The sequence below is a fragment of the Pristiophorus japonicus genome, unplaced genomic scaffold (assembly GCF_044704955.1).
Source record: "Pristiophorus japonicus isolate sPriJap1 unplaced genomic scaffold, sPriJap1.hap1 HAP1_SCAFFOLD_1338, whole genome shotgun sequence".
NCBI classification, from domain to species: Eukaryota; Metazoa; Chordata; class Chondrichthyes; family Pristiophoridae; genus Pristiophorus; species Pristiophorus japonicus.
In genome coordinates, this window is record NW_027251006.1 from 48,996 (window position 1) to 75,149 (window position 26,154).

The 26,154-nt window shown below is 73.4% G+C and overlaps 1 protein-coding gene across 1 annotated transcript; it reads right to left on the bottom strand.

Annotated features, from left to right (window-relative positions):
- Nucleotides 1–462: 462 nt before the first annotated feature.
- On the bottom strand, nucleotides 463–25,637 carry LOC139242449 (hornerin-like). Its single transcript, XM_070870362.1, has 22 exons — nucleotides 25,479–25,637; nucleotides 24,429–25,088; nucleotides 23,003–23,332; nucleotides 21,640–22,285; nucleotides 20,697–21,247; nucleotides 19,165–19,494; nucleotides 18,380–18,858; nucleotides 17,189–17,699; nucleotides 15,657–15,986; nucleotides 14,294–14,939; nucleotides 13,351–13,901; nucleotides 11,898–12,148; nucleotides 11,083–11,512; nucleotides 9,814–10,679; nucleotides 9,390–9,600; nucleotides 6,464–6,793; nucleotides 5,131–5,403; nucleotides 4,254–4,573; nucleotides 3,940–4,137; nucleotides 2,689–2,946; nucleotides 1,785–2,050; nucleotides 463–953 (listed from the first exon to the last, which is right to left on the bottom strand). The coding sequence occupies exons 1-22, from the start codon at nucleotides 25,635–25,637 to the stop codon at nucleotides 463–465; spliced, it is 9,087 nt and encodes a 3,028-aa protein (XP_070726463.1).
- Nucleotides 25,638–26,154: the final 517 nt, after the last annotated feature.

A 26,154-nucleotide genomic window follows, 5' to 3' on the forward strand; every position in this document is an offset into this window, starting at 1 on the left:
GAGCCGCACGCCGTGCTGCCCGGGGCACCGAGAGACGCGTTGCCTGAGAGCCGCACGCCGTGCTGCCCGGGGCCCTGAGAGCTGCGTTGCCGGGGGAACCCACGCCATGCTGCCCGGGGCCCCGAGAACTGCGTTGCCCGGGGAACGCACGCCGTGCTGCCCGGGGCCCCGAGAACTGCGTTGCCCGGGGAACGCACGCCGTGCTGCCCGTGGCCCTGAGAGCTGCGTTGCCCGGGGAACGCACGCCATGCTCCCCGGGGCCCCGAGAGCAGCGTTGCCCGAGAGCCGCACGCCGTGCTGCCCTTGGCCCTGAGAGCTGCGTTGCCCGGGGAACGCACGCCGTGCAGCCCGTGGCCCCGTTAGCGGCATTACCCGGGGAAAGCACGCCGTGCTGCCCACGGCCCTGAGAGCTGCGTTGCCCGGGGAACGCACGCCGTGCTGACCGTGGCACTGAGAGCTGCGTTACCCGGGGAACGCACGCCGTGCTTCCCGTGGCCCCGAGAGCTGCGTTGCCCGGGGAATGCACACCATGCTGCCCGTGGCCCTGGGAGCTGCGTTCCCCGGGGAACGCACGCCGTGCTGCTCGGGACCCGAGAGACGTGTTGCCTGAGCGCTGCACGCCGTGCTGCCCGGGTCCCCGAGACACGCGTTGGCTGAGAGCAGCTCGCCATGCTGCCCGTGGCCCTGAGAGCTGCGTTGCCCGGGGAACGCACGCCGTGCTGCCCGGGGCCCCGAGAGCCGCGTTGCCTGAGAGCCACACGCCCTGCTGCCCGTGGCCCTGAGAGCTGCGTTGCCCAGGGAACGCACGCCGTGCAGCCCGTGGCCCCGAGAGCTGCGTTGCCCGGGGAAAGCACACCGTGCTGCCCGGGGCCCGAGAGCCGCGTTGCGCAGGAAACACACGCCGTGCTGCCCGTGGCCCCGAGAGCTGCGTTGCCCGGGGAACGCACGCCGTGCTGCCCGGGACCCCGAGAGCTGCATTGCCCGGCGACCGCACGCCATGCTGCCCGGGCCCCGAGAGACGCGTTGCCTGAGAGCCGCACGCCGTGCTGCCCGGGGCACCGAGAGACGCGTTGCCTGAGAGCCGCACGCCTTGCTGCCCGGGGCCCTGAGAGCTGCGTTGCCCGAGAGCCGCTCGCCGTGCTGCCCTTGGCCATGAGAGCTGCCTTGCCCGGGGAACGCACGCCGTGCTGCCCGGGGACCCGAGAACTGCGTTGCCCGGGGAACGCACGCCATTCTGCCCGTGGCCCCGAGAGCTGCGTTGCCCGGGGACCGCACGCCGTGCTGCCCGTGGCCCTGGGAGCTGCGTTGCACGGGGACCGCACGCCGTGCTGCCCGGGACTCCTAGAGCTGCGTTGCCCGGGCAACGCACGCCGTGCTGCCCGGGGCCCCAAGAGCCGCGTTGCCCGAGAGCCGCACGCCGTGCTGCCCGTGGCCCTGAGAGCTGCGTTGCCCGGGGACCGCACGCCGTGCAGACCGGGGCCCCGAGAGCCACGTTGCCTGAGAGCCGCGTTGCCCAAGATCCGCACACACTGCTGCCCATGGCCCCGAGAGCTGCGTTGCCCGAGAGCCTCGTTGCCCGAGAGCCACACGCCGTGCTGCCCGGGGACTTGAGAGCTGCGTTGCCCGGGCAACGCACGCCGTGCTTCCCGTGGCCCCAAGAGCTGCGTTACCCGGGGAACGCACGCCGTGCTGCCCGTGGCCCCGAGAGCTGCGTTGCCCGGGGAACGCACGCCGTGCTGCCCGTGGCCCTGAGAGCTGCGTTACCCGGGGAACGCACGCCGTACTTCCCGTGGCCCCGAGAGCCGCGTTGCCCGGGGAACGCACACCATGCTGCCCGTGGCCCTGGGAGCTGCGTTCCCCGGGGAATGCACGCCGTGCTGCTCCGGGCCCCGAGAGCCGCGTTGCACGAGAGCCGCACGCCGTGCAGACCGGGGCCCCGGGAGCCGCGTTGCCTGAGAGCCGCGTTGCACAAGATCCGCACACACTGCTGCCCATGGCCCCGAGAGCTGCATTGCCCGAGAGCCGCGTTGCCCGAGAGCCACACGCCGTGCTGCCCGGGGACTTGAGAGCTGCGTTGCCCGGGCAACGCACGCCGTGCTGCCCGGGACCCGAGAGACGTGTTGCCTGAGAGCCACACGCCGTGCTGCCCGGGTCCCCGAGAGACGCGTTGCCTGAGAGCAGCTCGCCGTGCTGCCCTTGGCCCTGAGAGCTGCGTTGCCCGGGGAACGCATGCCGTGCTGCCCGGGGCCCCGAGCGCCACATTGCCCGAGAGCCACACGCCGTGCTGCCCGGGTCCCCGAGAGACGCGTTGCCTGAGAGCAGCTCGCCGTGCTGCCCGGGACCCCGAGAGCTGCGTTGCCCGGGGACCGCACGGCGTGCTGCCCGGGGCCCCGAGAGACGCGTTGCCTGAGAGCCGCACGCCGTGCTGCCCGGGGCCCCGAGAGACGCGTTGCCTGAGAGCCGCACGCCGTGCTGCCCGGGGCCCTGAGAGCTGCATTGCCCGAGAGCCGCTCGCCGTGCTGCCCGTGGCCCTGAGAGCTGCGTTGCCCGGGGAACGCACACCGTGCTGCCCGGGGCCCCAAGAGCCGCGTTGCCCGAGAGCCGCACGCCGTGCTGCCCGTGGCCCTGAGAGCTGCGTTGCCCGGGGAACGCACGCCGTGCAGACCGGGGCCCCGAGAGCCACGTTGCCTGAGAGCCGCGTTGCCCAAGATCCGCACACAATGCTGCCCATTGCCCCGAGAGCTGCGTTGCCCGAGAGCCGCGTTGCCCGAGAGCCACACGCCGTGCTGCCCGGGGACTTGAGAGCTGCGTTGCCCGGGCAACGCACGCCGTGCTTCCCGTGGCCCCAAGAGCTGCGTTACCCGGGGAACGCAGGCCGTACTTCCCGTGGCCCCGAGAGCCGCGTTGCCCGGGGAACGCACACCATGCTGCCCGTGGCCCTGGGAGCTGCGTTCCCCGGGGAACGCACGCCGTGCTGCCCGTGGCCCTGGGAGCTGCATTGCCCGGGGAACGCACGCCGTGCTGCCCGTGGCCCCGAGAGCTGCGTTGCCCGGGGAACGCACGCCGTGCTGCCCGTGGCCCTGAGAGCTGCGTTACCCGGGGAACGCACGCCGTACTTCCCGTGGCCCCGAGAGCTGCGTTCCCCGGGGAATGCACGCCGTGCTGCCCGGGGCCCCGAGAGCCGCGTTGCACGAGAGCCGCACGCCGTGCAGACCGGGGCCCCGAGAGCCGCGTTGCCTGAGAGCCGCGTTGCACAAGATCCGCACACACTGCTGCCCATGGCCCCGAGAGCTGCATTGCCCGAGAGCCGCGTTGCCCGAGAGCCACATGCCGTGCTGCCCGGGGACTTGAGAGCTGCGTTGCCCGGGCAACGCACGCCGTGCTGCCCGGGACCCGAGAGACGTGTTGCCTGAGAGCCGCAAGCCGTGCTGCCCGGGTCCCCGAGAGACGCGTTGCCTGAGAGCAGCTCGCCGTGCTGCCCTTGGCCCTGAGAGCTGCGTTGCCCGGGGAACGCATGCCGTGCTGCCCGGGGCCCCGAGAGCCACATTGCCCGAGAGCCACACGCCGTGCTGCCCGGGTCCCCGAGAGACGCGTTGCCTGAGAGCAGCTCGCCGTGCTGCCCGGGACCCCGAGAGCTGCGTTGCCCGGGGACCGCACGCCGTGCTGCCCGGGGCCCCGAGAGACGCGTTGCCTGAGAGCCGCACGCCGTGCTGCCCGGGGCCCCGAGAGACGCGTTGCCTGAGAGCCGCACGCCGTGCTGCCCGGGGCCCTGAGAGCTGCATTGCCCGAGAGCCGCTCGCCGTGCTGCCCGTGGCCCTGAGAGCTGCGTTGCCCGGGGAACGCACACCGTGCTGCCCGGGGCCCGAAGAGCCGCGTTGCCCGAGAGCCGCACACCGTGCTGCCCGTGGCCCTGAGAGCTGCGTTGCCCGGGGAACGCACGCCGTGCAAACCGGGGCCCCGAGAGCCACGTTGCCTGAGAGCCGCGTTGCCCAAGATCCGCACACAATGCTGCCCATGGCCCCGAGAGCTGCGTTGCCCGAGAGCCGCGTTGCCCGAGAGCCACACGCCGTGCTGCCCGGGGACTTGAGAGCTGCGTTGCCCGGGCAACGCACGCCGTGCTTCCCGTGGCCCCAAGAGCTGCGTTACCCGGGGAACGCACGCCGTGCTGCCCGTGGCCCCGAGAGCTGCGTTGCCCGGGGAACGCACGCCGTGCTGCCCGTGGCCCTGAGAGCTGCGTTACCCGGGGAACGCACGCCGTACTTCCCGTGGCCCCGAGAGCCGCGTTGCCCGGGGAACGCACACCATGCTGCCCGTGGCCCTGGGAGCTGCGTTCCCCGGGGAATGCACGCCGTGCTGCTCGGGGCCCCGAGAGCCGCGTTGCACGAGAGCCGCACGCCGTGCAGACCGGGGCCCCGAGAGCCGCGTTGCCTGAGAGCCGCGTTGCACAAGATCCGCACACACTGCTGCCCATGGCCCCGAGAGCTGCATTGCCCGAGAGCCGCGTTGCCCGAGAGCCACACGCAGTGCTGCCCGGGGACTTGAGAGCTGCGTTGCCCGGGCAACGCACGCCGTGCTGCCCGGGACCCGAGAGACGTGTTGCCTGAGAGCCACACGCCGTGCTGCCCGGGTCCCCGAGAGACGCGTTGCCTGAGAGCAGCTCGCCGTGCTGCCCTTGGCCCTGAGAGCTGCGTTGCCCGGGGAACGCATGCCGTGCTGCCCGGGGCCCCGAGAGCCACATTGCCCGAGAGCCACACGCCGTGCTGCCCGGGTCCCCGAGAGACGCGTTGCCTGAGAGCAGCTCGCCGTGCTGCCCGGGACCCCGAGAGCTGCGTTGCCCGGGGACCGCACGGCGTGCTGCCCGGGGCCCCGAGAGACGCGTTGCCTGAGAGCCGCACGCCGTGCTGCCCGGGGCCCCGAGAGACGCGTTGCCTGAGAGCCGCACGCCGTGCTGCCCGGGGCCCTGAGAGCTGCATTGCCCGAGAGCCGCTCGCCGTGCTGCCTGTGGCCCTGAGAGCTGCGTTGCCCGGGGAACGCACACCGTGCTGCCCGGGGCCCCAAGAGCCGCGTTGCCCGAGAGCCGCACGCCGTGCTGCCCGTGGCCCTGAGAGCTGCGTTGCCCGGGGAACGCACGCCGTGCAGACCGGGGCCCCGAGAGCCACGTTGCCTGAGAGCCGCGTTGCCCAAGATCCGCACACAATGCTGCCCATTGCCCCGAGAGCTGCGTTGCCCGAGAGCCGCGTTGCCCGAGAGCCACACGCCGTGCTGCCCGGGGACTTGAGAGCTGCGTTGCCCGGGCAACGCACGCCGTGCTTCCCGTGGCCCCAAGATCTGCGTTACCCGGGGAACGCACGCCGTGCTGCCCGTGGCCCCGAGAGCTGCGTTGCCCGGGGAACGCACGCCGTGCTGCCCGTGGCCCCGAGAGCTGCGTTGCCCGGGGAACGCACGCCGTGCTGCCCGTGGCCCTGAGAGCTGCGTTACCCGGGGAACGCACGCCGTACTTCCCGTGGCCCCGAGAGCCGCGTTGCCCGGGGAACGCACATCATGCTGCCCGTGGCCCTGGGAGCTGCGTTCCCCGGGGAATGCACGCCGTGCTGCCCGGGGCCCCGAGAGCCGCGTTGCACGAGAGCCGCACGCCGTGCAGACCGGGGCCCCGAGAGCCGCGTTGCCTGAGAGCCGCGTTGCACAAGATCCGCACACACTGCTGCCCATGGCCCCGAGAGCTGCATTGCCCGAGAGTCGCGTTGCCCGAGAGCCACACGCCGTGCTGCCCGGGGACTTGAGAGCTGCGTTGCCCGGGCAACGCACGCCGTGCTGCCCGGGACCCGAGAGACGTGTTGCCTGAGAGCCGCACGCCGTGCTGCCCGGGTCCCCGAGAGACGCGTTGCCTGAGAGCAGCTCGCCGTGCTGCCCTTGGCCCTGAGAGCTGCGTTGCCCGGGGAACTCACGCCGTGCTGCCCGGAACCCGAGAGACGTGTTGCCTGAGAGCCACACGCCGTGCTGCCCGGGTCCCCGAGAGACGCGTTGCCTGAGAGCAGCTCGCCGTGCTGCCCTTGGCCCTGAGAGCTGCGTTGCCCGGGGAACGCATGCCGTGCTGCCCGGGGCCCCGAGAGCCACATTGCCCGAGAGCCACACGCCGTGCTGCCCGGGTCCCCGAGAGACGCGTTGCCTGAGAGCAGCTCGCCGTGCTGCCCGGGACCCCGAGAGCTGCGTTGCCCGGGGACCGCACGCCGTGCTGCCCGGGGCCCCGAGAGACGCGTTGCCTGAGAGCCGCACGCCGTGCTGCCCGGGGCCCCGAGAGACGCGTTGCCTGAGAGCCGCACGCCGTGCTGCCCGGGGCCCTGAGAGCTGCATTGCCCGAGAGCCGCTCGCCGTGCTGCCCGTGGCCCTGAGAGCTGCGTTGCCCGGGGAACGCACACCGTGCTGCCCGGGGCCCCAAGAGCCGCGTTGCCCGAGAGCCGCACACCGTGCTGCCCGTGGCCCTGAGAGCTGCGTTGCCCGGGGAACGCACGCCGTGCAGACCGGGGCCCCGAGAGCCACGTTGCCTGAGAGCCGCGTTGCCCAAGATCCGCACACAATGCTGCCCATGGCCCCGAGAGCTGCGTTGCCCGAGAGCCGCGTTGCCCGAGAGCCACACGCCGTGCTGCCCGGGGACTTGAGAGCTGCGTTGCCCGGGCAACGCACGCCGTGCTTCCCGTGGCCCCAAGAGCTGCGTTACCCGGGGAACGCACGCCGTGCTGCCCGTGGCCCCGAGAGCTGCGTTGCCCGGGGAACGCACGCCGTGCTGCCCGTGGCCCTGAGAGCCGCGTTACCCGGGGAACGCACGCCGTACTTCCCGTGGCCCCGAGAGCCGCGTTGCCGGGGGAACGCACACCATGCTGCCCGTGGCCCTGGGAGCTGCGTTCCCCGGGGAACGCACGCCATGCTGCCCATGGCCCTGAGAGCTGCGTTGCCCGGGGACCGCACGCCGTGCTGCCCGGGACTCCGAGAGCTGCGTTGCCCGGGGAACGCACGCCGTGCTGCCCGTGGCCCTGGGAGCTGCGTTGCCCGGGGAACGCACGCCGTGCTGCCCGGGACTCCTAGAGCTGCGTTGCCCGGGGAACGCACGCCGTGCTGCCCGGGACCCGAGAGACGTGTTGCCTGAGAGCCGCACGCCGTGCTGCCCGGGTCTCCGAGAGACGTGTTGCCTGAGAGCAGCTCGCCGTGCTGCCCGTGGACCTGAGAGCTGCGTTGCCCGGGGAACGCACGCCGTGCTGCCCGGGGCCCCGAGAGCCGCCTTGCCCGAGAGCCACACGCCATGCTGCCCGTGGCCCTGAGAGCTGCGTTGCCCGGGGAACGCACGCCGTGCTGCCCGTGGCCCCGAGAGCCGCGTTGCCCGAGACCCACACGCCGTGCTGCCCGTGGCCCTGAGAGCTGCGTTGCCCGGGGAACGCACACCGTGCTGCCCGGGGCCCGAGAGCCGCGTTGCCCAGGGAACACACGCCGTGCTGCCCGTGGCCCCGAGAGCTGCGTTGCCCGGGGAACGCACGCCGTGCTGCCCGGGACCCCGAGAACTGCGTTGCCCGGGGACCGCACGCCATGCTGCCCGTGGCCCCGAGAGACGCGTTGCCTGAGAGCCGCACGCCGTGCTGCCCGGGGCTCCGAGAGACGCGTTGCCTGAGAGCCGCACGCCGTGCTGCCCGGGGCTCTGAGAGCTGCGTTGCCCGGGGAACCCACGCCATGCTGCCCGGGGCCCCGAGAACTGCGTTGCCCGGGGAACGCACGCCGTGCTGCCCGTGGCCCTGAGAGCTGCGTTGCCCGGGGAACGCACGCCGTGCTGCCCGGGGCCCCGAGAACTGCGTTGCCCGGGGAACGCACGCCGTGCTGCCCGTGGCCCTGAGAGCTGCGTTGCCCGGGGAACGCACGCCATGCTCCCCGGGGCCCCGAGAGCCGCGTTGCCCGAGAGCCGCACGCCGTGCTGCCCTTGGCCCTGAGAGCTGCGTTGCCCGGGGAACGCACGCCGTGCAGCCCGTGGCCCCGTGAGCGGCATTACCCGGGGAACGCACGCCGTGCTGCCCATGGCCCTGAGAGCTGCGTTGCCCGGGGAACGCACGCCGTGCTGACCGTGGCACTGAGAGCTGCGTTACCCGGGGAACGCACGCCGTGCTTCCCGTGGCCCCGAGAGCTGCGTTGCCCGGGGAACGCACACCATGCTGCCCGTGGCCCTGGGAGCTGCGTTCCCCGGTGAACGCACGCCGTGCTGCCCGGGACCCGAGAGACGTGTTGCCTGAGCGCCGCACGCCGTGCTGCCCGGATCCCCGAGACACGCGTTGCCTGAGAGCAGCTCGCCATGCTGCCCGTGGCCCTGAGAGCTGCGTTGCCCGGGGAACGCACGCCGTGCTGCCCGGGGCCACGAGAGCCGCGTTGCCTGAGAGCCACACGCCGTGCTGCCCGTGGCCCTGAGAGCTGCGTTGCCCAGGGAACGCACGCCGTGCTGCCCGTGGCACCGAGAGCTGCGTTGCCCGGGGAAAGCACACCGTGCTGCCCGGGGCCCGAGAGCCGCGTTGCCCAGGGAACACACGCCGTGCTGCCCGTGGCCCCGAGAGCTGCGTTGCCCGGGGAACGCACGCCGTGCTGCCCGGGACCCCGAGAGCTGCATTGCCCGGCGACCGCACGCCATGCTGCCCGGGGCCCCGAGAGACGCGTTGCCTGAGAGCCGCACGCCGTGCTGCCCGGGGCATCGAGAGACGCGTTGCCTGAGAGCCGCACGCCTTGCTGCCCGGGGCCCTGAGAGCTGCGTTGCCCGAGAGCCGCTCGCCGTGCTGCCCTTGGCCATGAGAGCTGCGTTGCCCGGGGAACGCACGCCGTGCTGCCCGGGGCCCCGAGAACTGCGTTGCCCGGGGAACGCACGCCATTCTGCCCGTGGCCCCGAGAGCTGTGTTGCCCGGGGACCGAACGCCGTGCTGCCCGTGGCCCTGGGAGCTGCGTTGCCCGGGCAACGCACGCCGTGCTGCCCGGGATCCGAGAGACGTGTTGCCTGAGAGCCGCACGCCCTGATGCCCGGGTCCCCGAGAGACGCGTTGCCTGAGAGCAGCTCGCCGTGCTGCCCGGGACCCCGAGAGCTGCGTTGCCCGGGGACCGCACGCCGTGCTGCCCGGGGCCCCGAGAGACGCGTTGCCTGAGAGCCGCACGCCGTGCTGCCCGGGGCCACGAGAGACGCGTTGCCTGAGAGCCGCACGCCGTGCTGCCCGGGGCCCTGAGAGCTGCATTGCCCGAGAGCCGCTCGCCGTGCTGCCCGTGGCCCTGAGAGCTGCGTTGCCCGGGGAACGCACACCGTGCTGCCCGGGGCCCCAAGAGCCGCGTTGCCCGAGAGCCGCACGCCGTGCTGCCCGTGGCCCTGAGAGCTGCGTTGCCCGGGGAACGCACGCCGTGCAGACCGGGGCCCCGAGAGCCACGTTGCCTGAGAGCCGCGTTGCCCAATATCCGCACACACTGCTGCCCTTGGCCCCGAGAGCTGCGTTGCCCGAGAGCCGCGTTGCCCGAGACCCACACGCCGGGCTGCCCGGGGACTTGAGAGCTGCGTTGCCCGGGCAACGCACGCCGTGCTTCCCGTGGCCCCAAGAGCTGCGTTACCCGGGGAACGCATTGCCCGAGAGCCGCTCGCCGTGCTGCCCGTGGCCCTGAGAGCTGCGTTGCCCGGGGAACGCACACCGTGCTGCCCGGGGCCCCAAGAGCCGCGTTGCCCGAGAGCCGCACGCCGTGCTGCCCGTGGCCCTGAGAGCTGCGTTGCCCGGGGAACGCACGCCGTGCAGACCGGGGCCCCGAGAGCCACGTTGCCTGAGAGCCGCGTTGCCCAAGATCCGCACACACTGCTGCCCATGGCCCCGAGAGCTGCGTTGCCCGAGAGCCGCGTTGCCCGAGAGCCACACGCCGTGCTGCTCGGGGACTTGAGAGCTGCGTTGCCCGGGCAACGCACGCCGTGCTTCCCGTGGCCCCAAGAGCTGCGTTACCCGGGGAACGCACGCCGTGCTGCCCGTGGCCCCGAGAGCTGCGTTGCCCGGGGAACGCACGCCGTGCTGCCCGTGGCCCTGAGATCTGTGTTGCCCGGGGACCGCACGCAGTGCTACCCGGGACCCCGAGAGCTGCGTTGCCCGGGGACCGCACGCCATGCTGCCCGTGGCCCTGAGAGCTTCGTTGCCCGAGAGCCGCTCGTCGTGCAGCCCGGGGCCCCGAGAACCGCGTTGCCCGAGAGCCGCGTTGCCCAAGAGCCGCACGCACTGCTGCCCGTTGCCCCGAGAGCTGCATTGCCCGGGGAACGCACGCCGTGCAGCCCGTGGCCCCGTGAGCAGCATTACCCGGGGAACGCACGCCGTGCTGCCCATGGCCCTGAGAGCTGCGTTGCCCGGGGAACGCACGCCGTGCTGACCGTGGCCCTGAGAGCTGCGTTGCCCGGGGAACCCACGCCGTGCTTCCCGTGGCCCCGAGATCTGCGTTGCCCGGGGAACGCAAACCGCGCTGCCCGTGGCCCCGGGAGCTGCGTTGCCCGTGGAACGCACGCTATGCTGCCCGTGGCCCTGAGAGCTGCGTTGCCCGGGGAACGCACGCCATGCTGCCCGTGGCCCTGAGAGTTGCGTTGCCCGGAGACCGCACGCCGTGCTGCCCGGGACTCCTAGAGCTGCGTTGCCCGGGGAACGCACGCCGTGCTGCCCGGGGCCCCGAGAGCCGCGTTGCCCGAGAGCCACACGCCGTGCTGCCCGTGGCCCTGAGAGCTGCGTTGCCCGGGGAACGCACGCCGTGCTGCCCGTGGCCCCGAGAGCTGCGTTGCCCGGGGAACGCACACCGTGCTGCCCGGGGCCCGAGAGCCGCGTTGCCCAGGGAACACACGCCGTGCTGCCCGTGGCCCCGAGAGCTACATTGCCCGGGGAACGCACGCCGTGCTGCCCGGGACCCCGAGAGCTGCGTTGCCCGGGGACCGCACGCCGTGCTGCCCGGGGACCCGTGAGCTGCGTTGCCCGAGAGCCGCACGCCGTGCTGCCCGGGGCCCCGAGAGACGCGTTGCCTGAGAGCCGCACGCCGTGCTGCCCGGGGCCCCGAGAGCTGCGTTGCCCGAGAGCCGCTCGCCGTGCTGCCCTTGGCCCTGAGAGCCGCGTTGCCCGGGGAACGCACGCCGTGCAACCCGGGGCCCCGAGAACAGCGTTGCCCGGGGAACGCACGCCATGCTGCCCGGGGCCCCGAGAACTGCGTTGCCCGGGGAACGCACGCCGTGCTGCCCGTGGCCCTGAGAGCTGCGTTGCCCGGGGAACGCACGCCGTGCTGACCGGGTCCCTGAGAGCCGCGTTGCCCGAGAGCCGCACGCCGTGCTACCCTTGGCCCTGAGTGCTGCGTTGCCCGGGGAACGAACGCCGTGCTGACCGGGGCCCCGAGAGCCGCGTTGCCCGAGAGCCGCGTTGCCCAAGAGCCGCACGCACTGCTGCCCGGGGCCCCGAGAACAGCGTTGCCCGGGGAACGCACGCACTGCCGCCCGGGGCCCCGAGAACTGCGTTGCCCGGGGAACGCACGCCGTGCTGCCCGTGGCCGTGAGGGCTGCGTTGCCCGGGGAACGCACGCCGTGCTGCCCGGGGCCCCGAGAACTGCGTTGCCCGGGGAACGCACGCCGTGCTGCCGGTGTCCCTGAGAGCTGCGTTGCCCGGGGAACGCACGCCATGCTCCCCGGGGCCCCGAGAGCCGCGTTGCCCGAGAGCCGTACGCCGTGCTACCCTTGGCCCTGAGAGCTGCGTTGCCCGGGGAACGCACGCCGTGCTGACCGGGGCCCCGAGAGCCGCGTTGCCCGAGAGCCGCACACCGTGCTGCCCGTGGCCCTGAGAGCTACGTTGCCCGGGGAACGCACGCCGTGCAGACCGGGGCCCCGAGAGCCACGTTGCCTGAGAGCCGCGTTGCCCAAGATCCGCACACAATGCTGCCCATGGCCCCGAGAGCTGCGTTGCCCGAGAGCCGCGTTGCCCGAGAGCCACACGCCGTGCTGCCCGGGGACTTGAGAGCTGCGTTGCCCGGGCAACGCACGCCGTGCTTCCCGTGGCCCCAAGAGCTGCGTTACCCGGGGAACGCACGCCGTGCTGCCCGTGGCCCCGAGAGCTGCGTTGCCCGGGGAACGCACGCCGTGCTGCCCGTGGCCCTGAGAGCCGCGTTACCCGGGGAACGCACGCCGTACTTCCCGTGGCCCCGAGACCCGCGTTGCCCGGGGAACGCACACCATGCTGCCCGTGGCCCTGGGAGCTGCGTTCCCCGGGGAACGCACGCCGTGCTGCCCGTGGCCCTGGGAGCTGCATTGCCCGGGGACCGCACGCCGTGCTGCCCGGGACTCCTAGAGCTGCGTTGCCCGGGGAACGCACGCCGTGCTGCCCGGGACCCGAGAGACGTGTTGCCTGAGAGCCGCACGCCGTGCTGCCCGGGTCTCCGAGAGACGTGTTGCCTGAGAGCAGCTCGCCGTGCTGCCCGTGGACCTGAGAGCTGCGTTGCCCGGGGAACGCACGCCGTGCTGCCCGGGGCCCCGAGAGCCGCGTTGCCCGAGAGCCACACGCCATGCTGCCCGTGGCTCTGAGAGCTGCGTTGCCCGGGGAACGCACGCCGTGCTGCCCGTGGCCCCGAGAGCCGCGTTGCCCGAGACCCACACGCCGTGCTGCCCGTGGCCCTGAGAGCTGCGTTGCCCGGGGAACGCACACCGTGCTGCCCGGGGCCCAAGAGCCGCGTTGCCCAGGGAACACACGCCGTGCTGCCCGTGGCCCCGAGAGCTGCGTTGCCCGGGGAACGCACGCCGTGCTGCCCGGGACCCCGAGAACTGCGTTGCCCGGGGACCGCACGCCATGCTGCCCGTGGCCCCGAGAGACGCGTTGCCTGAGAGCCGCACGCCGTGCTGCCCGGGGCTCCGAGAGACGCGTTGCCTGAGAGCCGCACGCCGTGCTGCCCGGGGCTCTGAGAGTTGCGTTGCCCGGGGAACCCACGCCATGCTGCCCGGGGCCCCGAGAACTGCGTTGCCCGGGGAACGCACGCCATGCTGCCCGGGGCCCCGAGACACGCGTTGCCTGAGAGCAGCTCGCCATGCTGCCCGTGGCCCTGAGAGCTGCGTTGCCCGGGGAACGCACGCCGTGCTGCCCGGGGCCCCGAGAGCCGCGTTGCCCGAGAGCCACACGCCGTGCTGCCCGGGGACTTGAGAGCTGCGTTGCCCGGGCAACGCACGCCGTGCTTCCCGTGGCCCCAAGAGCTGCGTTACCCGGGGAACGCACGCCGTGCTGCCCGTGGCCCCGAGAGCTGCGTTGCCCGGGGAACGCACGCCGTGCTGCCCGTGGCCCTGAGAGCTGCGTTGCACGGGGAACGCACGCCGTGCTGCCCGTGGCCCTGAGAACTGTGTTGCCCGGGGACCGCACGCAGTGCTACCCGGGACCCCGAGAGCTGCGTTGCCCGGGGACCGCACGCCATGCTGCCCGTGGCCCTGAGAGCTTCGTTGCCCGAGAGCCGCTCGCCGTGCAGCCCGGGCCCCCGAGAACCGCGTTGCCCGAGAGCCGCGTTGCCCAAGAGCCGCACGCACTGCTGCCCGTTGCCCCGAGAGCTGCATTGCCCGGGGAACGCACGCCGTGCAGCCCGTGGCCCCGTGAGCAGCATTACCCGGGGAACGCACGCCGTGCTGCCCATGGCCCTGACAGCTGCGTTGCCCGGGGAACGCACGCCGTGCTGACCGTGGCCCTGAGAGCAGCGTTGCCCGGGGAACCCACGCCGTGCTTCCCGTGGCCCCGAGATCTGCGTTGCCCGGGGAACGCAAACCGCGCTGCCCGTGGCCCCGGGAGCTGCGTTGCCCGTGGAACGCACGCTATGCTGCCCGTGGCCCTGAGAGCTGCGTTGCCCGGGGAACGCACGCCATGCTGCCCGTGGCCCTGAGAGTTGCGTTGCCCGGGGAACGCACGCCGTGCTGCCCGGGTCCCCGAGAGACGTGTTGCCTGAGAGCCGCACGCCGTGCTGCCCGGGTCCCCGAGAGACGCGTTGCCCGAGAGCCACACGCCGTGCTGCCCGTGGCCCTGAGAGCTGCGTTGCCCGGGGAACGCACGCCGTGCTGCCCGTGGCCCCGAGAGCTGCGTTGCCCAGGGAACACACGCCGTGCTGCCCGTGGCCCCGAGAGCTACATTGCCCGGGGAACGCACGCCGTGCTGCCCGGGACCCCGAGAGCTGCGTTGCCCGGGGACCGCACGCCGTGCTGCCCGGGGACCCGTGAGCTGCGTTGCCCGAGAGCCGCACGCCGTGCTGCCCGGGGCCCCGAGAGACGCGTTGCCTGAGAGCCGCACGCCGTGCTGCCCGGGGCCCCGAGAGCTGCGTTGCCCGAGAGCCGCTCGCCGTGCAACCCGGGGCCCTGAGAGCCGCGTTGCCCGGGGAACGCACGCCGTGCAACCCGGGGCCCCGAGAACAGCGTTGCCCGGGGAACGCACGCCATGCTGCCCGGGGCCCCGAGAACTGCGTTGCCCGGGGAACGCACGCCGTGCTGCCCGTGGCACCGAGAGCTGCGTTGCCAGGGGAACGCACGCCATGCTGCCCGGGGCCCCGAGAACAGCGTTGCCCGGGGAAGGCACGCCGTGCTGCCCGTGGCCCTGAGAGCTGCGTTGCCCGGGGAACGCACGCCGTGCTGCCCGGGGCCCCGAGAACTGCGTTGCCCAGGGAACGCACGCCGATCTGCCCGTGTCCCTGAGAGCTGCGTTGCCCGGGGAACGCACGCCATGCTCCCCGGGGCACCGAGAGCCGCGTTGCCCGAGAGCCGCACGCCGTGCTACCCTTGGCCCTGAGTGCTGCGTTGCCCGGGGAACGAACGCAGTGCTGACCGGGGCCCCGAGAGCCGCGTTGCCCGAGAGCCGCGTTGCCCAAGAGCCGCACGCACTGCTGCCCGGGGCCCCGAGAACTGCGTTGCCCGGGGAACGCACGCCGTGCTGCCCGTGGCCGTGAGAGCTGCGTTGCCCGGGGAACGCACGCCGTGCTGCCCGGGGCCCCGAGAACTGCGTTGCCCGGGGAACGCACGCCGTGCTGCCGGTGTCCCTGAGAGCTGCGTTGCCCGGGGAACGCACGCCATGCTCCCCGGGGCCCCGAGAGCCGCGTTGCCCGAGAGCCGCACGCCGTGCTACCCTTGGCCCTGAGAGCTGCGTTGCCCGGGGAACGCACGCCGTGCTGACCGGGGCCCCGAGAGCCGCGTTGCCCGAGAGCCGCACACCGTGCTGCCCGTGGCCCTGAGAGCTGCGTTGCCCGGGGAACGCACGCCGTGCTGACCGGGGCACCGAGAGCCGCGTTGCCCGAGAGCCGCGTTGCCCGAGAGCCACACGCCGTGCTGCCCGGGGACTTGAGAGCTGCGTTGCCCGGGCAACGCACGCCGTGCTTCCCGTGGCCCCAAGAGCTGCGTTACCCGGGGAACGCACGCCGTGCTGCCCGTGGCCCCGAGAGCCGCGTTGCCCGGGGAACGCACACCATGCTGCCCGTGGCCCTGGGAGCTGCGTTCCCCGGGGAACGCACGCCGTGCTGCCCGTGGACCTGGGAGCTGCATTGCCCGGGGACCGCACGCCGTGCTGCCCGGGACTCCTAGAGCTGCGTTGCCCGGGGAACGCACGCCGTGCTGACCGGGGCCCCGAGAGCCGCGTTGCCCGAGAGCCGCACACCGTGCTGCCCGTGGCCCTGAGAGCTACGTTGCCCGGGGAACGCACGCCGTGCAGACCGGGGCCCCGAGAGCCACGTTGCCTGAGAGCCGCGTTGCCCAAGATCCGCACACAATGCTGCCCATGGCCCCGAGAGCTGCGTTGCCCGAGAGCCGCGTTGCCCGAGAGCCACACGCCGTGCTGCCCGGGGACTTGAGAGCTGCGTTGCCCGGGCAACGCACGCCGTGCTTCCCGTGGCCCCAAGAGCTGCGTTACCCGGGGAACGCACGCCGTGCTGCCCGTGGCCCCGAGAGCTGCGTTGCCCGGGGAACGCACGCCGTGCTGCCCGTGGCACTGAGAGCCGCGTTACCCGGGGAACGCACGCCGTACTTCCTGTGGCCCCGAGAGCCGCGTTGCCCGGGGAACGCACACCATGCTGCCCGTGGCCCTGGGAGCTGCGTTCCCCGGGGAACGCACGCCGTGCTGCCCGTGGCCCTGGGAGCTGCATTGCCCGGGGACCGCACGCCGTGCTGCCCGGGACTCCTAGAGCTGCGTTGCCCGGGGAACGCACGCCGTGCTGCCCGGGACCCGAGAGACGTGTTGCCTGAGAGCCGCACGCCGTGCTGCCCGGGTCTCCGAGAGACGTGTTGCCTGAGAGCAGCTCGCCGTGCTGCCCGTGGACCTGAGAGCTGCGTTGCCCGGGGAACGCACGCCGTGCTGCCCGGGGCCCCGAGAGCCGCGTTGCCCGAGAGCCACACGCCATGCTGCCCGTGGCTCTGAGAGCTGCGTTGCCCGTTGAACGCACGCCGTGCTGCCCGTGGCCCCGAGAGCCGCGTTGCCCGAGACCCACACGCCGTGCTGCCCGTGGCCCTGAGAGCTGCGTTGCCCGGGGAACGCACACCGTGCTGCCCGGGGCCCAAGAGCCGCGTTGCCCAGGGAACACACGCCGTGCTGCCCGTGGCCCCGAGAGCTGCGTTGCCCGGGGAACGCACGCCGTGCTGCCCGGGACCCCGAGAACTGCGTTGCCCGGGGACCGCACGCCATGCTGCCCGTGGCTCCGAGAGACGCGTTGCCTGAGAGCCGCACGCCGTGCTGCCCGGGGCTCCGAGAGACGCGTTGCCTGAGAGCCGCACGCCGTGCTGCCCGGGGCTCTGAGAGCTGCGTTGCCCGGGGAACCCACGCCATGCTGCCCGGGGCCCCGAGAACTGCGTTGCCCGGGGAACGCACGCCATGCTGCCCGGGGCCCCGAGACACGCGTTGCCTGAGAGCAGCTCGCCATGCTGCCCGTGGCCCTGAGAGCTGCGTTGCCCGGGGAACGCACGCCGTGCTGCCCGGGGCCCCGAGAGCCGCGTTGCCCGAGAGCCACACGCCGTGCTGCCCGGGGACTTGAGAGCTGCGTTGCCCGGGCAACGCACGCCGTGCTTCCCGTGGCCCCAAGAGCTGCGTTACCCGGGGAACGCACGCCGTGCTGCCCGTGGCCCCGAGAGCTGCGTTGCCCGGGGAACGCACGCCGTGCTGCCCGTGGCACTGAGAGCTGCGTTGCCCGGGGAACGCACGCCGTGCTGCCCGTGGCCCTGAGAACTGTGTTGCCCGGGGACCGCACGCAGTGCTACCCGGGACCCCGAGAGCTGCGTTGCCCGGGGACCGCACGCCATGCTGCCCGTGGCCCTGAGAGCTTCGTTGCCCGAGAGCCGCTCGCCGTGCAGCCCGGGCCCCCGAGAACCGCGTTGCCCGAGAGCCGCGTTGCCCAAGAGCCGCACGCACTGCTGCCCGTTGCCCCGAGAGCTGCATTGCCCGGGGAACGCACGCCGTGCAGCCCGTGGCCCCGTGAGCAGCATTACCCGGGGAACGCACGCCGTGCTGCCCATGGCCCTGAGAGCTGCGTTGCCCGGGGAACGCACGCCGTGCTGACCGTGGCCCTGAGAGCTGCGTTGCCCGGGGAACCCACGCCGTGCTTCCCGTGGCCCCGAGATCTGCGTTGCCCGGGGAACGCAAACCGCGCTGCCCGTGGCCCCGGGAGCTGCGTTGCCCGTGGAACGCACGCTATGCTGCCCGTGGCCCTGAGAGCTGCGTTGCCCGGGGAACGCACGCCATGCTGCCCGTGGCCCTGAGAGTTGCGTTGCCCGGGGAACGCACGCCGTGCTGCCCGGGTCCCCGAGAGACGTGTTGCCTGAGAGCCGCACGCCGTGCTGCCCGGGTCCCCGAGAGAAGCGTTGCCCGAGAGCCACACGCCGTGCTGCCCGTGGCCCTGAGAGCTGCGTTGCCCGGGGAACGCACGCCGTGCTGCCCGTGGCCCCGAGAGCTGCGTTGCCCAGGGAACACACGCCGTGCTGCCCGTGGCCCCGAGAGCTACATTGCCCGGGGAACGCACGCCGTGCTGCCCGGGACCCCGAGAGCTGCGTTGCCCGGGGACCGCACGCCGTGCTGCCCGGGGACCCGTGAGCTGCGTTGCCCGAGAGCCGCACGCCGTGCTGCCCGGGGCCCCGAGAGACGCGTTGCCTGAGAGCCGCACGCCGTGCTGCCCGGGGCCCCGAGAGCTGCGTTGCCCGAGAGCCGCTCGCCGTGCAACCCGGGGCCCTGAGAGCCGCGTTGCCCGGGGAACGCACGCCGTGCAACCCGGGGCCCCGAGAACAGCGTTGCCCGGGGAACGCACGCCATGCTGCCCGGGGCCCCGAGAACTGCGTTGCCCGGGGAACGCACGCCGTGCTGCCCGTGGCACCGAGAGCTGCGTTGCCAGGGGAACGCACGCCATGCTGCCCGGGGCCCCGAGAACTGCGTTGCCCGGGGAAGGCACGCCGATCTGCCCGTGTCCCTGAGAGCTGCTTTGCCCGGGGAACGCACGCCATGCTCCCCGGGGCACCGAGAGCCGCGTTGCCCGAGAGCCGCACGCCGTGCTACCCTTGGCCCTGAGTGCTGCGTTGCCCGGGGAACGAACGCAGTGCTGACCGGGGCCCCGAGAGCCGCGTTGCCCGAGAGCCGCGTTGCCCAAGAGCCGCACGCACTGCTGCCCGGGGCCCCGAGAACTGCGTTGCCCGGGAACGCACGCCGTGCTGCCCGTGGCCGTGAGAGCTGCGTTGCCCGGGGAACGCACGCCGTGCTGCCCGGGGCCCCGAGAACTGCGTTGCCCGAGAGCCGCGTTGCCCAAGAGCCGCACGCACTGCTGCCCGGGGCCCCGAGAACAGCGTTGCCCGGGGAACGCACGCACTGCCGCCCGGGGCCCCGAGAACTGCGTTGCCCGGGGAACGCACGCCGTGCTGCCCGTGGCCGTGAGGGCTGCGTTGCCCGGGGAACGCACGCCGTGCTGCCCGGGGCCCCGAGAACTGCGTTGCCCGGGGAACGCACGCCGTGCTGCCGGTGTCCCTGAGAGCTGCGTTGCCCGGGGAACGCACGCCATGCTCCCCGGGGCCCCGAGAGCCGCGTTGCCCGAGAGCCGTACGCCGTGCTACCCTTGGCCCTGAGAGCTGCGTTGCCCGGGGAACGCACGCCGTGCTGACCGGGGCCCCGAGAGCCGCGTTGCCCGAGAGCCGCACACCGTGCTGCCCGTGGCCCTGAGAGCTACGTTGCCCGGGGAACGCACGCCGTGCAGACCGGGGCCCCGAGAGCCACGTTGCCTGAGAGCCGCGTTGCCCAAGATCCGCACACAATGCTGCCCATGGCCCCGAGAGCTGCGTTGCCCGAGAGCCGCGTTGCCCGAGAGCCACACGCCGTGCTGCCCGGGGACTTGAGAGCTGCGTTGCCCGGGCAACGCACGCCGTGCTTCCCGTGGCCCCAAGAGCTGCGTTACCCGGGGAACGCACGCCGTGCTGCCCGTGGCCCCGAGAGCTGCGTTGCCCGGGGAACGCACGCCGTGCTGCCCGTGGCCCTGAGAGCCGCGTTACCCGGGGAACGCACGCCGTACTTCCCGTGGCCCCGAGACCCGCGTTGCCCGGGGAACGCACACCATGCTGCCCGTGGCCCTGGGAGCTGCGTTCCCCGGGGAACGCACGCCGTGCTGCCCGTGGCCCTGGGAGCTGCATTGCCCGGGGACCGCACGCCGTGCTGCCCGGGACTCCTAGAGCTGCGTTGCCCGGGGAACGCACGCCGTGCTGCCCGGGACCCGAGAGACGTGTTGCCTGAGAGCCGCACGCCGTGCTGCCCGGGTCTCCGAGAGACGTGTTGCCTGAGAGCAGCTCGCCGTGCTGCCCGTGGACCTGAGAGCTGCGTTGCCCGGGGAACGCACGCCGTGCTGCCCGGGGCCCCGAGAGCCGCGTTGCCCGAGAGCCACACGCCATGCTGCCCGTGGCTCTGAGAGCTGCGTTGCCCGGGGAACGCACGCCGTGCTGCCCGTGGCCCCGAGAGCCGCGTTGCCCGAGACCCACACGCCGTGCTGCCCGTGGCCCTGAGAGCTGCGTTGCCCGGGGAACGCACACCGTGCTGCCCGGGGCCCAAGAGCCGCGTTGCCCAGGGAACACACGCCGTGCTGCCCGTGGCCCCGAGAGCTGCGTTGCCCGGGGAACGCACGCCGTGCTGCCCGGGACCCCGAGAACTGCGTTGCCCGGGGACCGCACGCCATGCTGCCCGTGGCCCCGAGAGACGCGTTGCCTGAGAGCCGCACGCCGTGCTGCCCGGGGCTCCGAGAGACGCGTTGCCTGAGAGCCGCACGCCGTGCTGCCCGGGGCTCTGAGAGTTGCGTTGCCCGGGGAACCCACGCCATGCTGCCCGGGGCCCCGAGAACTGCGTTGCCCGGGGAACGCACGCCATGCTGCCCGGGGCCCCGAGACACGCGTTGCCTGAGAGCAGCTCGCCATGCTGCCCGTGGCCCTGAGAGCTGCGTTGCCCGGGGAACGCACGCCGTGCTGCCCGGGGCCCCGAGAGCCGCGTTGCCCGAGAGCCACACGCCGTGCTGCCCGGGGACTTGAGAGCTGCGTTGCCCGGGCAACGCACGCCGTGCTTCCCGTGGCCCCAAGAGCTGCGTTACCCGGGGAACGCACGCCGTGCTGCCCGTGGCCCCGAGAGCTGCGTTGCCCGGGGAACGCACGCCGTGCTGCCCGTGGCCCTGAGAGCTGCGTTGCACGGGGAACGCACGCCGTGCTGCCCGTGGCCCTGAGAACTGTGTTGCCCGGGGACCGCACGCAGTGCTACCCGGGACCCCGAGAGCTGCGTTGCCCGGGGACCGCACGCCATGCTGCCCGTGGCCCTGAGAGCTTCGTTGCCCGAGAGCCGCTCGCCGTGCAGCCCGGGCCCCCGAGAACCGCGTTGCCCGAGAGCCGCGTTGCCCAAGAGCCGCACGCACTGCTGCCCGTTGCCCCGAGAGCTGCATTGCCCGGGGAACGCACGCCGTGCAGCCCGTGGCCCCGTGAGCAGCATTACCCGGGGAACGCACGCCGTGCTGCCCATGGCCCTGAGAGCTGCGTTGCCCGGGGAACGCACGCCGTGCTGACCGTGGCCCTGAGAGCAGCGTTGCCCGGGGAACCCACGCCGTGCTTCCCGTGGCCCCGAGATCTGCGTTGCCCGGGGAACGCAAACCGCGCTGCCCGTGGCCCCGGGAGCTGCGTTGCCCGTGGAACGCACGCTATGCTGCCCGTGGCCCTGAGAGCTGCGTTGCCCGGGGAACGCACGCCATGCTGCCCGTGGCCCTGAGAGTTGCGTTGCCCGGGGAACGCACGCCGTGCTGCCCGGGTCCCCGAGAGACGTGTTGCCTGAGAGCCGCACGCCGTGCTGCCCGGGTCCCCGAGAGACGCGTTGCCCGAGAGCCACACGCCGTGCTGCCCGTGGCCCTGAGAGCTGCGTTGCCCGGGGAACGCACGCCGTGCTGCCCGTGGCCCCGAGAGCTGCGTTGCCCAGGGAACACACGCCGTGCTGCCCGTGGCCCCGAGAGCTACATTGCCCGGGGAACGCACGCCGTGCTGCCCGGGACCCCGAGAGCTGCGTTGCCCGGGGACCGCACGCCGTGCTGCCCGGGGACCCGTGAGCTGCGTTGCCCGAGAGCCGCACGCCGTGCTGCCCGGGGCCCCGAGAGACGCGTTGCCTGAGAGCCGCACGCCGTGCTGCCCGGGGCCCCGAGAGCTGCGTTGCCCGAGAGCCGCTCGCCGTGCAACCCGGGGCCCTGAGAGCCGCGTTGCCCGGGGAACGCACGCCGTGCAACCCGGGGCCCCGAGAACAGCGTTGCCCGGGGAACGCACGCCATGCTGCCCGGGGCCCCGAGAACTGCGTTGCCCGGGGAACGCACGCCGTGCTGCCCGTGGCACCGAGAGCTGCGTTGCCAGGGGAACGCACGCCATGCTGCCCGGGGCCCCGAGAACAGCGTTGCCCGGGGAAGGCACGCCGTGCTGCCCGTGGCCCTGAGAGCTGCGTTGCCCGGGGAACGCACGCCGTGCTGCCCGGGGCCCCGAGAACTGCGTTGCCCAGGGAACGCACGCCGATCTGCCCGTGTCCCTGAGAGCTGCGTTGCCCGGGGAACGCACGCCATGCTCCCCGGGGCACCGAGAGCCGCGTTGCCCGAGAGCCGCACGCCGTGCTACCCTTGGCCCTGAGTGCTGCGTTGCCCGGGGAACGAACGCAGTGCTGACCGGGGCCCCGAGAGCCGCGTTGCCCGAGAGCCGCGTTGCCCAAGAGCCGCACGCACTGCTGCCCGGGGCCCCGAGAACTGCGTTGCCCGGGGAACGCACGCCGTGCTGCCCGTGGCCGTGAGAGCTGCGTTGCCCGGGGAACGCACGCCGTGCTGCCCGGGGCCCCGAGAACTGCGTTGCCCGGGGAACGCACGCCGTGCTGCCGGTGTCCCTGAGAGCTGCGTTGCCCGGGGAACGCACGCCATGCTCCCCGGGGCCCCGAGAGCCGCGTTGCCCGAGAGCCGCACGCCGTGCTACCCTTGGCCCTGAGAGCTGCGTTGCCCGGGGAACGCACGCCGTGCTGACCGGGGCCCCGAGAGCCGCGTTGCCCGAGAGCCGCACACCGTGCTGCCCGTGGCCCTGAGAGCTGCGTTGCCCGGGGAACGCACGCCGTGCTGACCGGGGCACCGAGAGCCGCGTTGCCCGAGAGCCGCGTTGCCCGAGAGCCACACGCCGTGCTGCCCGGGGACTTGAGAGCTGCGTTGCCCGGGCAACGCACGCCGTGCTTCCCGTGGCCCCAAGAGCTGCGTTACCCGGGGAACGCACGCCGTGCTGCCCGTGGCCCCGAGAGCCGCGTTGCCCGGGGAACGCACACCATGCTGCCCGTGGCCCTGGGAGCTGCGTTCCCCGGGGAACGCACGCCGTGCTGCCCGTGGACCTGGGAGCTGCATTGCCCGGGGACCGCACGCCGTGCTGCCCGGGACTCCTAGAGCTGCGTTGCCCGGGGAACGCACGCCGTGCTGACCGGGGCCCCGAGAGCCGCGTTGCCCGAGAGCCGCACACCGTGCTGCCCGTGGCCCTGAGAGCTACGTTGCCCGGGGAACGCACGCCGTGCAGACCGGGGCCCCGAGAGCCACGTTGCCTGAGAGCCGCGTTGCCCAAGATCCGCACACAATGCTGCACATGGCCCCGAGAGCTGCGTTGCCCGAGAGCCGCGTTGCCCGAGAGCCACACGCCGTGCTGCCCGGGGACTTGAGAGCTGCGTTGCCCGGGCAACGCACGCCGTGCTTCCCGTGGCCCCAAGAGCTGCGTTACCCGGGGAACGCACGCCGTGCTGCCCGTGGCCCCGAGAGCTGCGTTGCCCGGGGAACGCACGCCGTGCTGCCCGTGGCACTGAGAGCCGCGTTACCCGGGGAACGCACGCCGTACTTCCTGTGGCCCCGAGAGCCGCGTTGCCCGGGGAACGCACACCATGCTGCCCGTGGCCCTGGGAGCTGCGTTCCCCGGGGAACGCACGCCGTGCTGCCCGTGGCCCTGGGAGCTGCATTGCCCGGGGACCGCACGCCGTGCTGCCCGGGACTCCTAGAGCTGCGTTGCCCGGGGAACGCACGCCGTGCTGCCCGGGACCCGAGAGACGTGTTGCCTGAGAGCCGCACGCCGTGCTGCCCGGGTCTCCGAGAGACGTGTTGCCTGAGAGCAGCTCGCCGTGCTGCCCGTGGACCTGAGAGCTGCGTTGCCCGGGGAACGCACGCCGTGCTGCCCGGGGCCCCGAGAGCCGCGTTGCCCGAGAGCCACACGCCATGCTGCCCGTGGCTCTGAGAGCTGCGTTGCCCGTTGAACGCACGCCGTGCTGCCCGTGGCCCCGAGAGCCGCGTTGCCCGAGACCCACACGCCGTGCTGCCCGTGGCCCTGAGAGCTGCGTTGCCCGGGGAACGCACACCGTGCTGCCCGGGGCCCAAGAGCCGCGTTGCCCAGGGAACACACGCCGTGCTGCCCGTGGCCCCGAGAGCTGCGTTGCCCGGGGAACGCACGCCGTGCTGCCCGGGACCCCGAGAACTGCGTTGCCCGGGGACCGCACGCCATGCTGCCCGTGGCTCCGAGAGACGCGTTGCCTGAGAGCCGCACGCCGTGCTGCCCGGGGCTCCGAGAGACGCGTTGCCTGAGAGCCGCACGCCGTGCTGCCCGGGGCTCTGAGAGCTGCGTTGCCCGGGGAACCCACGCCATGCTGCCCGGGGCCCCGAGAACTGCGTTGCCCGGGGAACGCACGCCATGCTGCCCGGGGCCCCGAGACACGCGTTGCCTGAGAGCAGCTCGCCATGCTGCCCGTGGCCCTGAGAGCTGCGTTGCCCGGGGAACGCACGCCGTGCTGCCCGGGGCCCCGAGAGCCGCGTTGCCCGAGAGCCACACGCCGTGCTGCCCGGGGACTTGAGAGCCTGCGTTGCCCGGGCAACGCACGCCGTGCTTCCCGTGGCCCCAAGAGCTGCGTTACCCGGGGAACGCACGCCGTGCTGCCCGTGGCCCCGAGAGCTGCGTTGCCCGGGGAACGCACGCCGTGCTGCCCGTGGCACTGAGAGCTGCGTTGCCCGGGGAACGCACGCCGTGCTGCCCGTGGCCCCTGAGAACTGTGTTGCCCGGGGACCGCACGCAGTGCTACCCGGGACCCCGAGAGCTGCGTTGCCCGGGGACCGCACGCCATGCTGCCCGTGGCCCTGAGAGCTTCGTTGCCCGAGAGCCGCTCGCCGTGCAGCCCGGGCCCCCGAGAACCGCGTTTGCCCGAGAGCCGCGTTGCCCAAGAGCCGCACGCACTGCTGCCCGTTGCCCCGAGAGCTGCATTGCCGGGGAACGCACGCCGTGCAGCCCGTGGCCCCGTGAGCAGCATTACCCGGGGAACGCACGCCGTGCTGCCCATGGCCCTGAGAGCTGCCGTTGCCCGGGGAACGCACGCCGTGCTGACCGTGGCCCTGAGAGCTGCGTTGCCCGGGGAACCCACGCCGTGCTTCCCGTGGCCCCGAGATCTGCGTTGCCCGGGGAACGCAAACCGCGCTGCCCGTGGCCCCGGGAGCTGCGTTGCCCGTGGAACGCACGCTATGCTGCCCGTGGCCCTGAGAGCTGCGTTGCCCGGGGAACGCACGCCATGCTGCCCGTGGCCCTGAGAGTTGCGTTGCCCGGGGAACGCACGCCGTGCTGCCCGGTCCCCGAGAGACGTGTTGCCTGAGAGCCGCACGCCGTGCTGCCCGGGTCCCCGAGAGAAGCGTTGCCCGAGAGCCACACGCCGTGCTGCCCGTGGCCCTGAGAGCTGCGTTGCCCGGGGAACGCACGCCGTGCTGCCCGTGGCCCCGAGAGCTGCGTTGCCCAGGGAACACACGCCGTGCTGCCCGGTGGCCCCGAGAGCTACATTGCCCGGGGAACGCACGCCGTGCTGCCCGGGACCCCGAGAGCTGCGTTGCCCGGGGACCGCACGCCGTGCTGCCCGGGGACCCGTGAGCTGCGTTGCCCGAGAGCCGCACGCCGTGCTGCCCGGGCCCCAGAGACGCGTTGCCTGAGAGCCGCACGCCGTGCTGCCCGGGGCCCCGAGAGCTGCGTTGCCCGAGAGCCGCTCGCCGTGCAACCCGGGGCCCCTGAGAGCCGCGTTGCCCGGGGAACGCACGCCGTGCAACCCGGGGCCCCGAGAACAGCGTTGCCGGGGAACGCACGCCATGCTGCCCGGGGCCCCGAGAACTGCGTTGCCCGGGGAACGCACGCCGTGCTGCCCGTGGCACCGAGAGCTGCGTTGCCAGGGGAACGCACGCCATGCTGCCCGGGGCCCCGAGAACTGCGTTGCCCGGGGAAGGCACGCCGATCTGCCCGTGTCCCTGAGAGCTGCTTTGCCCGGGGAACGCACGCCATGCTCCCCGGGGCACCGAGAGCCGCGTTGCCCGAGAGCCGCACGCCGTGCTACCCTTGGCCCTGAGTGCTGCGTTGCCCGGGGAACGAACGCAGTGCTGACCGGGGCCCCGAGAGCCGCGTTGCCCGAGAGCCGCGTTGCCCAAGAGCCGCACGCACTGCTGCCCGGGGCCCCGAGAACTGCGTTGCCCGGGAACGCACGCCGTGCTGCCCGTGGCCGTGAGAGCTGCGTTGCCCGGGGAACGCACGCCGTGCTGCCCGGGGCCCCGAGAACTGCGTTTGCCCGGGGAACGCACGCCGTGCTGCCGGTGTCCCTGAGAGCTGCGTTGCCC

Coding starts and splice junctions, on each gene's coding strand:
- LOC139242449 (XM_070870362.1), bottom strand. CDS start 25,637: ATGGCGTGCGTTCCCCGGCAACGCTGTTCTCGGGGCCCCGGGTTGCAC. Junction 18,859..19,164: donor TCAGGGCCACGGGCAGCACG/GTGTGCGGCTCT, acceptor CGGGCAACGCAG/TTCTCGGGGCCCCGGGCGGC. Junction 12,149..13,350: donor AGGGCCACGGGCAGCACGGC/GTGCGTTCCCCG, acceptor CGCGGCTCTCAG/GGCCACGGGCAGCACGGCGT.